Source organism: Sphaeramia orbicularis, chromosome 13 (genome assembly GCF_902148855.1).
Source record: "Sphaeramia orbicularis chromosome 13, fSphaOr1.1, whole genome shotgun sequence".
Lineage (NCBI taxonomy): Eukaryota > Metazoa > Chordata > Actinopteri > Kurtiformes > Apogonidae > Sphaeramia > Sphaeramia orbicularis.
In genome coordinates, this window is record NC_043969.1 from 49,871,468 (window position 1) to 49,886,406 (window position 14,939).

At 39.2% G+C, this 14,939-nt stretch overlaps 2 protein-coding genes across 2 annotated transcripts; both read right to left on the bottom strand.

The window, feature by feature from the left end:
* Positions 1-2,586: 2,586 nt before the first annotated feature.
* Positions 2,587-3,516, bottom strand: LOC115431187 (olfactory receptor 11A1-like). Its single transcript, XM_030151419.1, has one exon. It carries the CDS (start codon positions 3,514-3,516, stop codon positions 2,587-2,589), a length of 930 nt encoding a protein of 309 aa, XP_030007279.1.
* A 625-nt stretch (positions 3,517-4,141) lies between these two features.
* On the bottom strand, positions 4,142-14,939 carry LOC115431188 (olfactory receptor 2A12-like). The gene is made up of 4 exons (XM_030151420.1): positions 14,370-14,939; positions 11,350-11,911; positions 4,284-4,405; positions 4,142-4,183 (listed from the first exon to the last, which is right to left on the bottom strand). The coding sequence occupies exons 1-4, from the start codon at positions 14,937-14,939 to the stop codon at positions 4,142-4,144; spliced, it is 1,296 nt and encodes a 431-aa protein (XP_030007280.1).

Genomic DNA, 14,939 nt, shown 5'->3' on the forward strand with positions numbered 1-14,939 from the left:
CGCCTGGACATAAGCTGGCACAGATGTGGGGAAGGGTCCAGAAACATGTCAAAAGTATTGAAGGTCCCAGTGAGCACAGTGGCTGTAAATGGAAGAAGTTTGGACCCACTGGGACTGTTCCTGGAGTTGGAAAATCTGAGGGATCACAGCAGAAGAGCCTTAGTCAGGGAGGTGACCAGGAAGCTGATGGAGACTTTGACAGAGCTACAGCGCTGCTGTGTTGAAAGAAGAGAATGTTCCAGAAGGACAAACATTTCTGCAGCACTCCACCAATCAGACCTGTACTGAGGACTGAAGGACTGTCAGACCATGAGAAACTCAAGTGTCTGGTCTGATGGAACCCAGATGGAACTCTTTGGCCTGTGAATACTTTATATGATTTACTACAGTTTGTATTATTTTTTGTATCGTTTGTTTCTTTATGCTGCACATTTTCTCATTTTCTTGCGTTTTATCCTGTTTCTGCCTTGACCAGTGAATTCCCACATTATGTCATCATTAATGTTTAATGTAGTGTAATCTTACCTTATCTGATGTGATCTAATCTAGTCTAAACTAATCTAATTATTCCAAACTCTTCCCCTCATGACACTTGGTCACAGTTTGGTCAGTCCAGTCTTGATGATGTCACGATTACACTTTATCTGTGACACTTTGTAAAATGTTATTGTCGTTATGTACCTCGAGGAAAAGTCTGTTTCTGGCCAGGAACAGCATGTATGAACTTTTTTCATGCATGATAGTTTAATTTGAACCAAGTGTCAACTTTACTCAATTTTTGGATTCCTTTTTGACCCCAACTTTCATCAGTCTTTACCAGATATGAAAATGACTGAGACATCTGCAATGAAAATGAAAGATTCTTTAAATATAAATCACTTAAGAAACAGTAAAGGTGTGAGGATTGATCCCTTTGGCACTCCATAAGGACACTACTTAGAATGTGAATTTGGTTTGTTGCCTGATACACGTTGGTTTCTATGTGATAATTAGTATTCAGCCACTAAAACCATAAAGGGACAGTTTCTGAAATAAAATCTCATGGTTTTCAGTGTTGAAACAACAAACTCTCCAAGTCTGACTTCCTTCTTGTTATGGGTTTTAGTGACACTGCTGAAATGTTAGATGAGGGACCTGTGAAGGATGAAGGATTTTATTTATATTTATCTAAATAGTCCTTTGTAAAACATTGAAGGATAGATATTGGTCTATTATTGAACAATAAGGATGGATCATCTACTTCACAGAGGGGATGATTTCATCCTATTTTCATTCATCTGCAGATTCATGACATTCACAGAAAGGTCAAAGCAGAACGCCATGACTTAGGATGAGAACGGGCTTGTCATTTCCTTTTCTAAATCTTTGATTATTTGGAATTCTTGTTGTATGAAGTAGGGATGCAACGGTACTTGGGAAAACCATGCACCGTTGGGTCTGCCCTGTACTCACCTGTATCTGCGTACATTAGACCCACAACCCAACCTGTCATTAAACCCATTGTCTCCACAGTAACTCACTTTTAAAGCCTTTATTTTTGGCCAAAACACACACCATCAGTAAATCTCTAATATGTGCTGCTCTATGCTGTCTGTGGACAGATGTAAACAGAGGTGAAGTTCACTTCACAGTAAAACAAACTGGTTGTAGATCAACCACAGTGAAATTAGATCATCATCATTAAATGTCCTGACAATTATTTTCAATCATGAATCTTTTATTTTTTCACTTCCTTGCCCGCTACCCGCCTGTATTTCCTTTAATTCTACCCTATGTGTGCACATGCCTGTTTTATACGACTGTATACAAGTAGTCAAGGAATAAGAAAGGGTTCTATTGTTCAGTAGAGAAAATGTTTTTTTTATTCAGTACAGTGATATCATTTGTTCCGACTGGGAAATTCAGATTTTGCTGACGAGCAAAATAAAAATATAATTTGGGGAGAAAAAAACCCTGTTCTCTTTACGCACAAAATACGTCCTGAAACCAAACCGAAACCGTGGTCCAAGAACTGAGGTACAGACCGAACCATAGGGTACCTGTACCATTGCACCTCTAATATAAAGAGGCTTAGTGTATATTCATCTAAAATGGATGAAGGTATCAGATGATGGAGATATCCTGATGATCAGACCACACAATCATTTACCAGGTTTAATCAAAGCTTCAAAGTCAGAAACAAGTCGTACACAGGCATCGATCAAACAAAGCATCAATAACCAGGGTCTGACCATGAGCCCAGGTCTATCATCTAATACATGGAAAGAAACCAACACATGGAATACACAGTGAAAACTAGGACCCTTATAGAGACAGAAAAACACCAGGAGACAGGCTTCAGTCCAACCACCAACATGTCCATCCGTCTATGGCCTCCTCAGATTATAGAACATATTTTACACAATGTGAATCTCAAAGTCTAAAGATCCTACTGATGCAAAAGGTCTCAACAGTGAGGACACATGTACTGGTCAGTGCATCTGAAATGTGAGGGTTTGTTGTATTTTAACCTGATTTGACATTAAAGTAAACCATGATACAGGTGACAGTAGATGAATCAGAACCATGTGTTTACTTTTGTTTCTTTTAACTCAGTCTGAATAGAAAGAGATTTTTACATATTATACGGATCTTAGACATGTTCAGTCCGTACATTAAAGGGTTAAATAGTGGCTGACACGTGAGCCAATATAGCGACAGAAATATCCTCAACATATTGGGCACATTGTCCATATTAAACCTGCTCTGAACAACTTCAAAACAAGCCCCGAAGCAAAAGTTAATGACTGAAGCCAGGTGGGGTGTACAGGTACTGACAGCTTTATGTCTGGTCTGTTTAGATCCAGAAAAACACACTTTAAGGATCCTCATGTAGGTGTAAACAATGTAACAAAAGGGAACAAGAATTACCATAACAGTTAGGATGAGTCCATAGATGTTATTGACTGTGGTGTCAGAACAGGCCAGTTTAACTATAGAGTAATTAATACAGTAAACTTTATGAATAATGTTTCCACATCGCTGTAAAGGAGCAGACAATGACATTAAAACGATAATCACAATAAAAGGGCATAACCATGACAGAGCAACCAGGAAGAAAACCTTATGAGACGCCATATGTTGATTATATTGTAAAGGATAACAGATGGCCAGGTATCGGTCATATGACATGATCGCTAATATAGTAAATTCTACACATGCATAAGTGTGTATAATATAAATCTGTAGGAAACAAAACGAAGCAGAAATAGTGTGAATGTCTTTAAGGATCTGAAACAGAAGGAGTGGAAACAGCCCAGTACTACCATAGAGTTCATTCACAAACAGACTGCACAGAAACAGGTACATGGGTTCATGTAAGCTCCTGTTCACACAGATAAGCACAATCAGAAGAACATTAGCAGCAATGACTGAAAGATATAACGACAGAACTAGAATAAAATACATGTATTTCAAAGTCCCAGTGTCGAAGTAGGCAGTGAGGTTAAAATATGAAACCTGTGAATAGTTTTTCATGATAAAGGAAAATGGATCCGAGCGTCAAACACATAAACCTTCTTCAGTTTCATGAACACCCGTAAATCTGTGCCAGTGTTTACCTGAGCCTGTTTAAAGTCAGTCAAATGCTGGTGTTCATAGATACTAAACAGTTCAGTCCCATGTGTGACTCCCACTGTCAGTCCCTGCAAACTGAGCTCAAACTCTCATTCGACTACTTTTAAAACTTCCATCTGCAGCAGTCGGACCTCAGTACTGAATGATGTCACTTTCTGACCGAGTTCTGATTGGACCGCTGGACAAACACAACATGGTTCCTCCTGGTGGACTTTCTTTTGGGATGGGTTAGTCTAGTGGGACGCCATGAAGGACGGTGTTTTGACTGATGATCACAGAGAGAATGAGACAAATGTCCCTACATGGACAGATGAAGGACGGATCTGGGTCTGGAAGGATCCAGGTCTGAAAGGATCTGGGTCTGGTAGAACCCCTCAGAGGTCTGAGTGGAACCATCAGTCCTGCTGTGTCTTCCTCAGGCCGAGGGTTGAATAATGGCCTTGGACAACAGTTTGGAAACAGATGCTGAAAATGTCAGATTTAGGCCTGGAGACGTTTGGGAAATGGAGGAAAAAGATGAACAGAATCATGTTACCTCCTCTTCTCCAAACATCTCCAGGATGACCATCTGGTGAAGTAACACTCAATGTCTGAAAGAACCACAGACTGCAAAAACATGTCAGCACCAACAACGTCAGCACCATGAGGCCTTCACCGCAAACCGGTACCTGTTCTGGGTTTGCAGGGAGCTGAGGCATCAATAACATCACTGAGGCAGAGATGACCACGAGGTGGATCTGGATGTGGAGACTTGGTCCATGGGGTCGAGTAAGTGTCGCCTGGACATAAGCTGGCACAGATGTGGGGAAGGGTCCAGAAACATGTCAAAAGTATTTAAGGTCCCAGTGAGCACAGTGGCTGTAAATGGAAGAAGTCTGGACCCACTGGGACTTTTCCTGGAGCTGGAAAATCTGAGGGATCACAGCAGAAGAGCCTTATGCCGCGTTTCCACTATGTGGAACCGACTCAACTTGACTCGGTATTCCTGGAGACCCTTTCCCATTACAGGACTGACTTGACGGTACCTGGACGTCAAAGCAATGTGGCACGTTATTTTCGTGTCGTCTGTTCAGAGAGTTGCTGATAAACTCACTAGTTGTGTGTTGTCTCATCTAAATTTTTACGTCGGCCACCAAAGACTGACTCTCCTCGACCGACCATGGTGTAGTTTTGGGCTGTTATCATGTGGATTAATGTACTACTATACTTAGTGTAAACTTCCCCATCTGTTTTTTGTAAAATGGCGGGTCACAGAGACAACTGTCATCAGTGTTATACATCACGGTTTAGTATTGCTTGGATCCTCGGTGAAGGTGATACCAAATAACTACCGGGTACCAGATTCCAGGTCCTTTTCCGTAATGGAAACCCAAAAAGGCCGAGCCGAGTTGAGTTGAGCCGGTACCATGCAGTAGAAATGTGGCATTAGTCAGGGAGGTGACCAGGAAGCTGATGGAGACTTTGACAGAGCTACAGCGCTGCTGTGTCGAAAGAAGAGAATCTTCCAGAAGGACAAACATTTCTGCAGCACTCCACCAATCAGACCTGTACTGAGGACTGAAGGACTGTCAGACCATGAGAAACTCAAGTGTCTGGTCTGATGGAACCCAGATGGAACTCTTTGGCCTGTGAATACTTATATGATTTACTACAGTTTGTATTATTTTTTGTATCGTTTGTTTCTTTATGCTGCACATTTTCTCATTTTCTTGCACTTTCTCCTTGTAGTCTTTTACTATGTTATTGTTTGACCCCTGCTGCTTAGACTTGGCACTGGTCTTTGTGTTTGTAATGGTGTATTTTAGTTGCAGGTTTACACAGTTTAGCTACAGTCTCTTAGCGAGCTGGTTTTCATGCAGACATAGCATGACTAGGTATTTTCCACTGACCATTAAATATTGTTCTTTTTTTTTTGTGTTTTCTTTCCATGATTTAATTTGTGTGAGAACACTAAGTAGGTCAACCAAACCTTATTGCTGGTAGAATAAATAATTATCACAGATCAAGCTCACTGTCAGGTTCCCTGTCCTCCTATCAGAGCACATAGTGGGTGGGATCTAGCAGAGGAGGAGGGGTAACGTGCGCGGACCCACACGGACGGAAACAGGATTCGAGAGACGGAGAAGGACTTGGTACAAGAGATCAATAAGGAGTGAGTTGTTTCAAATCGTGCATGCTCACCATTTCCCCATTTTAAGAGATAGGAAGTGGATCGATGCTATAACTCAGTAAATATAAATGATATCCAGTGTAACTTTCTAAAGTACAGCCCTGATGGGGAGATGACCAAAACATAATGGCCACATCCTGATCAGGATCTTCTTCTGGATCCGGGAACTTACGGAAAATTTAACATGGGCTCTTATGGGGAAAACATTTCAATCGTCTTCTTCTCCGAAACTCCAGTTCTGACTGACTTCAAACTTGGTATACAGCTTCTGTATGATGATGTCAACACAAGGTATTGAAATTATTTCCATCCAGATCTGATTCTGAATTTGGTGTGACTTTGAAAAATTTTCCCATTATAAGAGATAGGAAGTGGATTGATCCGATAAATCAGTATCAATGATATCAAGTTGGAATTTGAATTTTTTACAGATCTGATTGGAATATGACCAAAACATGGGCTATTTCTGTAATAGAATAAATACACAGAACTGGGTGAGAATAAATGGCATCTGAATACACCTCCCAAAGCTTTTAATTTGGCCGGTAAGCTACAGGGCCATTGGTCCTATTTTTTTTTTTTTTGGCACCAAGTCTTCGTTTTTGGTAATTTTGTCTTGTTCGTTGCTCATTTTTCAATGTTGTTACCAGTGACTCACTCCATGTGCGGGGGCGTGGTCTGCTTCGGCAAACTGATTAAGAACGATTGTGATTGGTGGATCGCTGTGTGCAGTGTGTGTCAGGTACCTGGGTTGAAATCAGATGAGAACACGTTGAGTTCATTTGCCTCCTATATTGCAGGACCTGCGATGTGACGATTGCGCACACGTACATTGCAATGACAATAGACCATGGTATTCTCATTTCTCACCTTGAGTGCTGGGTGGGTATTAACAGTGCAGTTCCGGGCTGGTTTCATTCCTACCTGTTAGACAGTATTGGTTTTGATGCCCCTCTCCCCCGAGGGGTGCCACAGGGTTCACATCTCAGGCCCTTGCTCTTTTCTGTCTACCTGCTCTCTTTGGGTTCTATTGAGGACTTGCAGCTGACGTCACTGGTCATGTGATTGTTGTTTACACCACCATATTGGTAGACATGCTATCTGGATCCAGAAAGTCAGAACTGTTGCTTTATATCATGTTTTTCTTTGGACTCGTGTTTGTGTGTTTTGTTATTTGCGAGTATGTCTGCTTGTGATAAAGGCACCATAGATGAGTTTCAGTGTTTACTAACAACAGTGATGCGCGCGCAACTCGGAGGCAAAAACGCGTGTACCAGCTCCAGCCGGCTCACATCAGCCGCGTACACCTCCAGGCTCTGCCCTGGAACTCGTGAACGAGCCCATATGTTAGCTCTGAAATGGTCCATTAACTGTCTCTGTCCAAAAGCCGATCCCATCTTCTCTTTCACGGCTGCATAATTTGACTTGACTGCATCGGGAAGGCTGTCCCATAGTAGGAAACAGACTTGAACAGACAGGTGGGGAGTATTGTCACCAGCTCCCTGCTGAACTCACCGGTGTCGCCCGCTGTAGCTCCGACTGCCACTTGCAGCTACCTCAGCCAGCTGAGGAAACTCTGGCTGCCATCGCCGACAAAGGGAGCAGGTAGATCCACAACCACTCTGTCTCTTTAGGGTGATAGTCCAGGGGGAGCCCTCCTGGTAGGTTTAAAGGGGTCTTCATCACTGTACCATATGATGACAATTCTTTTTTTTTCCACACCGCTAAGTGCAGCAGGCACGCAGGCTACCTATACTGAGGAGCTACGCTAACCGTGGTAATAACTATAAACAGCGGTCAGCAGAACAGAACCATCGCTACCACCAATGGAACCGAGCGGTCTGTATGCCGAACTTATACTTGGTGAATGCTAAGTATTAAACGGCACAAAGGAGTTCTGCAGGTCCATTGTTTAACACGCTACGAGCTCAGTGTGACTTCCGCTTCCAAGACTGAATGTATACATACGTCACATGAAACTCAACTATTGCAACCAACCACAACACATGTGATGATGCTCACACTGCTTAAAGCTTTATGTTATTGTAGATCTACACAGGAGAAAGATAAATATCACCAACAATGGGCAATTGTACGATCCAAGGAAAGCTTGCCCACCAATATGGCGTCGTAAACAGAAAACCACGTGATCATGTGACGTATGTGAAAAACCTGAATACTGAGGAAACATGGCATTTCATTCTACTCTTATGCAAATAATTATCAGCTTTATCTACCGTTAACAAACTATGAGGCATAATCTGTCCAACTATTACTTGAATCTTGAAATTACATTAAAGTGTGAATGGTGTTAAAATTCTCAAGTTCATCTTGGTTCCTCCATAACTTCTCTTAAATCCAGTATTGCCAACTTGGGGGTGAAAATGGACAGTGACTGTTTGTGTGAAGTTTGGTGGTGGTGGTGGGGCGTTATGGTGTGGGGGCGTTCTTCAGGGGTTGGGCTTGGGCCCTTAGATCCAGTCAAGGGAACTCTTGAGTGCATCATTAGGACGAGACATTTTGGACAATTTCATGGTCCTTCTTTGTGGGAACAGTTTTACGGATGGCCCCTTCCTGTTCCAACATGACTCATACCTGAGAAAAAAACAACGCCCACCAAGACGTGGATGAGTGGGTTTGTTGTGGAGGAACTGGACTGGCCTGACCTCAGCCTGGTAGAACCCCTCTGGATAGATTAGAGTGGAGACTATGATCCAGAACGTCTCATCCAGTACCAGTACCAGAACTCATAAATGCACTTGTAGGTCAGGGGGGTCAAACTCATTCTAGTTCAGGGGCCACGTTCACCCCAGTATGACCTGAAGTGGACTGGACCAGTAAAATAATAACAGTGAAAAAAGTCCAATTAAATTATGATCATGTTTACATCTCGTAAGTTTCGTTAAAAATCTCAATAACCTGAACAACTTCAAATGTCTTAAGAAAAACAAGTGCAATTTATCAGTTTATGATTTACACATGTACATTACAAGTTACAGAGGACAGTGAATCTACACATACACTAAACATTTATTAACAGGCAGAATATTGATAAAACTGCATTTACTTCTCTTAAGACAACTCAGGTTGTTCATATTTGTTCAGGTTATTCATGTTTTTTGTAAAAGGATAGTTTGCAGTAACACGTGGACACATTTGGTGTTCAACAGTTTCTGTCACGTCAGCAGAGTAACTTATATGCATGTATTAGACGTATTTGAGTAGGTATTTATAAGCACTTAACATTATGTAGAACAAAATTTGGAGAGATTAAATTTTTAGTTGAAGAATGTCAAATTGCTGCTCGGAAACACGTCGACTTGAAACAGACATCAACTTTTTCAGCTTGATGCAAACATTCAAAACATGCGGTTCTCGACAAATTGATATCAAGTAGAACAAAACCTTTTAGATATTATGCTCAACTATGCTGAAGATAAATTTTGGAGTAAAATATTGAAAAGTCTGTGTTTTATTGACTTGAGAATGTGGTCAGACATGGACAGGCTGCCATAGTCACATGTGGACGACTCTTGACCATCGTATGCATCACTCAAAATGCATCAAAAGATCATTACTTTCTGAAAGTTTCACTCAAATATCTGAATTATAAGGAACTTTAAAATTAAGAAGCAACTCAAAAATGTTCAAACTCATAAATATAAATAATCTTCACAAAATAATGAAAATCTAATACTTATCATCTATATAATCAACAGATTGAGTACATTTTCAAATTTTTTAGATATAATTCTTAGCGTCAAATTTGAGCTATGGCTATGGTGTAAAAAGTACAATCGATAAAATCGATTGTAACTGTTTTCTGCAAGTGATATTTTCAAAAGAACAGTTTCATAAAATAGAGATCTTTAGCTAAAACATGAGCCCACTGGATAAATGATGTGTGCAAATGTACTTTTTCATGTTGATGTTGACATTCGCTTGACCCTAATGTAAACAGTTCGATGTAATTTTACTTTTTTGCACCAAAACAAAGAAAAAATTTGCATTTGTCATTATTTATAGGTTATTATGATAATATTTTACTTCTCTGACGCACTAGAGATTAGAGCTCGACTGATTAATCAGCCGGCTGATTAATCAGGCCGATTATAGTGTATCACCAATTGATCAATATCGGCCAATATGTAGCTGATGTAGCCAATATATTAACTTTTTTTGCTGCGCGGAGATTCTATCGCTCGCTGCTCCTGTGTGTGTGTGTGTGTGTTGCCCAGAGAATAAGAGGAACTTTAAAGCGTGTTAGTTTCACTTTCACTGCTGCTCAGACAATGATGCCATCACCCCCCCACACACAATCACATAATCATAGAGCTACATCCCCCCCACTCGCGCGCTCTGACAAGAATGGACTGCTTATCCCCCCCTGCTCCGACCCCCCACCCCGGCGAAAATCACGGACCACTACTGCGCACTCTGACGAGGATGGACCACTAACACCCCCCCCCACACACACACACCCCCCCACTCCAAAAATCATGAACCCCCACCTCGTCTTATGAAGTATTCACCCCCCGCCCCCGCACACACACACCCATGTCCGTGCACTTCTGTCTACCTCACAGTTTCATTCTGCAGACACAACCCACAATTCAACCCACAGGCCAGGTTGGACCCTTCGGTGTGCCGGATTTGGCCCCCAGGCCGCATGTTTGACCCCTGTGTTCTAAAGGAAGGGTCAAACATTCACAGAAACCTGGTGGAAAACCTTTAAAAAAGAGTTGAAGCTGTTATCGCTGCATAGGGTGGAACCACTCCATATGAACCCCTCCAGATTCAGCCTAAATCATCAGGTTTCAAAGCAGGTGGTGTTTGATGAAGCCACTGATCATTTTGCTCCAAATAAATCCAGACGTGTCAGATGTGAAACATATTGACCAGATGTTGCAGTTCTACATGTTCTTCTTCTATGTGTTCCTTTGTGTCAACTGTATAGTCTGCACATAAATATAATGGGGAAAATATCCTCTTATTTGTTTGTTTGAAAAATGATCAAAATTGTTATTACTATTCTTTATTTCTTTTAATAAATACATCTATGACTTTATTTGTATTATTGTGATTGTTAGAACTGCTGTGTCCAGGAGGAGGTGCCAAAACCCTAATCTTAGCTCAGGCACCAACATGACCAGAGTTGTGTTGATATGAATACTACACCCTAACCTCACATCAGAATCAAACTCCATTAAATGTACATTTCAATGTATTTGTAAGTGAGCATTTATCACCCACTGACAGGCATCATTACCATGAAATAATCAGTGATTTTACAAGTTTGCATTTAATTCCTTCAATGATTTAAGGTTCATTTTTAAGACAAAATGAAAACAATCATGCAGCTTCAGGAAAGATAAGTTGCTCAAACTGTACTACTTTAAGAAAAACCTGACACATTTACATTGGAATCCAACTTTATTAAAGCAATTTACACAAACACATGCACATTAAAAAGATTATACAGATGTTATTCTTGTGAACATTACAGATGCCATATTTTTCTTTTCACTGAACCTTAGCACGTCTGTTGAGTTCATGATGTTTACCAGAACGCAGATTATTACATGTGTTGCGTATTTTGGACATTTTTAATCCATAAACCAGAGGGTTAAATATTGGTTGACAAATTAAAAAGTGCACTGATAGAAATATTCTCAGCGTATGTGGCACATGGTTCATGTCCAACCCGCTGCTTATTATATCAAAAACACATCCGAAAACAAAGTTTATCAGTGAAGCCAGGTGAGGTGTACAGGTACTGACAGCTTTATGTCTGGTCTGTTTAGATCCAGAAAAACACACTTTAAGGATCCTCATGTAGGTGTAAACGATTAACATGACAGGAACACACATGGAAATGAAACCAATAATGAGTTCATAGATGTTAATGACTTTGGTGTCAGAACAGGACAGTTTAACAATAAAATAATTATTACAGTAGACTTTGTTGATGATGTTTCCACACAGATGTAAAGGTGAACTTAGAACAACAACAGCGACCACAAGAAAAGGGAAACACCACATTAGAGTAATAAGTACAGACATTTTAGTCGAAGTCATAAGTGTGTGATACTGCAGAGGATGACAGATGGCCAGGTATCGGTCATAGGACATGAATGAATGAATGAATGTTTGTTTCAGTTAAATACAAAATACAAAACATATACATATTAAAAAAACAACAACAACAAAACACATACATATTAAAAAACAAGCAAACATAAAATTAACACATTTTGTATCTGAAAAGGCAGAAGCTGAAGCTGGAGGCTTATTTCTGCTTCTCCTATTCACATCTTTAATTCACGTCTACACCCGTAGTTGCAGCAGGTAAATACTTAAACACAAATTATACTACATTCAGTGTTATAAATCATTTTGTAATCATATTACTTTCATAGCCCTTCAGAATTTGACAAATTAAAGTCTTTTTGAAACTCAACAGTGAGCTACACAATTTCACTTCATCCTTCAATTCGTTCCATAGCTTGACACCAATAACTGAAACACTGTGATATTTAACGTTTGTTCTTACTTTACCTTTTTCAAACACAAACATCCCTCTTAAATTATAATGTCCTTCTCTTAACTTAAACATTTTCTGAATACAAAAAGGAAGGTTTTTACTTTTAACGCGAAACATAAATTCCATTGTTTTTAAATATACAGTATCAAAAAATTTTAGAAAACTAGATTCTACAAAAAGTGGATTACTTGATTGGAGATAACCAGCTTTGTTTATGACTCTAATAGCTTTTTTTTGGAGTTTAATTATCGGGTCTAAATTAGTTTTATACACATTGCCCCATATTTCCACACAGTATGACATATATGGCATTACAAGTGAACAGTACAACATATGCGAACATTTTTTGCTTAACAAGTCCCGAGTTTTATAAAGAATTGCAACAGCCTTGGACATTTTGCGTTTGATATATTCTATTTGTGGTTTCCAACAGAGTTTATGGTCAATAATCACTCCCAAAAATGTTGTTTCATACACCCTTTCAATTTCAATTTCATTAATTTTCAGTTTTATATCATAATTTCCCCTAGCACCACCAAAAACCATAAATTTTGTTTTATCTTCATTAAGTGATAACTTATTTACATCAAACCATTTTTTTAACTTGATCAGTTCCTTTTCCACAGTTTCTAATATTTGTTTCATATTTGCTCCCGAATCAAGCAAATTAGTATCATCTGCAAATATTGTAAATTTTAACTCACTAGATGCCATAAAAATATCATTTAAATAAAGTATAAATAACTTGGGTCCCAGAACTGAACCTTGTGGGACCCCACATGTTACTTTTCTAAGTTGTGAATTTGTATTTCCAATTGATACATACTGAGACCTATTTTGTAAATAACTTTTTAACCAGTTTTGTACCACACCTCTCATACCATACATTTCACATTTCCGGAATAATATTGAGTGATCAATTGTGTCAAATGCTTTCCTTAAATCAATAAAAACACCCATAGTATGTTGTTTCTGATCCACCGCTGTGGCTATAGTTTCTGCAAATTCCATTACTGCTAGAGATGTTGATCGTTTTTTCCTAAATCCATACTGATGATCATTTAATATCCTATATTTATCTATGTAGTCATCTAACCTCTTTACAAACAGTTTCTCAAGAATTTTAGAAAATTATGGTAACAGTGACACCGGTCTATAATTTGACACCATGTGCTTATCACCATTTTTATAAATTGGAATCACTTTAGCTATTTTCATGTTTTCTGGAAAAGTGCGTGTTTGAAATGATTTGTTGCATACATAAGTGAATGGTTGAAGTATACTGTTTATCACTTGTTTTATGAGTGACATATCAATGGAATTTCTATCAGTAGATTTTTTATTGTTAAACTTCCTGACCACTTCCAACACTTCACTTTCACAAACTCCACGAAGAAACATTGAATTATTGTTTTCAATAGCAAAATCAAAGTTTTTATCATCCTTTTCCCACTGGGTAATATCTTTTGCCAAATTTGGACCGACATTAACAAAAAAGTCATTAAATATGTTCACGATGTCCTCTATATTTTCCACCACAGTGTCACCAGTTTTAACAACATATGTAGAAAAATCCTTTTTATTACTTTTTTAAATCATATCTTTTAACACTGACGGCTAAAGTATTAAATTCTATACATCCATAAGAATAAACAGAATATTTGTAGGAAACACAGTGAAACCAAAACAGTATGAAGGTCTTTGAAGATCTGAAACCGAAGGAATGGAAACAGCCCAGTACTACCAAACAGTTCATTCACAAACAGACTGCACAGAAACAGGTACATGGGTTCATGTAAGCTCCTGTTCACACAGATAAGCACAATCAGAAACACATTAGACAGGATTATTAAAACATACAAACACAACAGGATCAGGAAATAGAAGTACTTTACCATCCCTGTGTCAAAGTATGCACTGAGTATAAAATATGAAACCTGTGTCGAGTTAGTTATCATCTGTGAGTAGATTATTCAAACAGTTGTTAATATTAGTGAGAGTTCAAGGAAAGAGTGAAAACATGACAACTGAGATATTGACTGTGGTGTCAGAACAGGACAGTTTAACGATAGAATAATTATCACAGTAGACTTTGTTGATGATGTTTCCACACAGATGTAAAGGTGAACTTAGAGAAAAAGCAACAGTGATCACAAGAAAAGGGAAACACCACATTAGAGTAATAAGTACAGATACTTTAGTCGAAGTCATAAGTGTGTGATACTGCAGAGGATGACAGATGGCCAGGTATCGGTCATAGGACATGACGGCTAAAGTAGTAAACTCTATACATCCATAAGAATAAACACAGAATATTTGTAGGAAACACAGTGAAACCAAAACAGTGTGAAGGTGTTTGAGGATCTGAAACAGAAGGAGGGGAAACAGCCCAGTACTACCAAACAGTTCATTCACAAACAGACTGCACAGAAACAGGTACATGGGTTCATGTAAGCTCCTGTTCACACAGATAAGCACAATCAGAAACACATTAGACAGGATTATTAAAACATACAAACACAACAGGATCAGGAAATAGAAGTACTTTAACATCCCAGTGTCAAAGTAGGCAGTGAGGTTCAAATATGAAACCTGTGAATAATTCACCAT

What these genes read in the sequence shown, in the direction of transcription:
- LOC115431187 (XM_030151419.1), bottom strand. Translation starts at nt 3,516, where the DNA reads ATGAAAAACTATTCACAGGTTTCATATTTTAACCTCACTGCCTACTTC.
- LOC115431188 (XM_030151420.1), bottom strand. Translation starts at nt 14,939, where the DNA reads ATGGTGAATTATTCACAGGTTTCATATTTGAACCTCACTGCCTACTTT. An exon ending in TGTCCTGTTCTGACACCACA is followed by an intron (nt 11,912 to 14,369) that starts GTCAATATCTCA and finishes TCATTCATGTCC; the next exon opens with TATGACCGATACCTGGCCAT. An exon ending in ATGTAATAATCTGCGTTCTG is followed by an intron (nt 4,406 to 11,349) that starts GTAAACATCATG and finishes CATCTGTGCCAG; the next exon opens with CTTATGTCCAGGCGACACTT.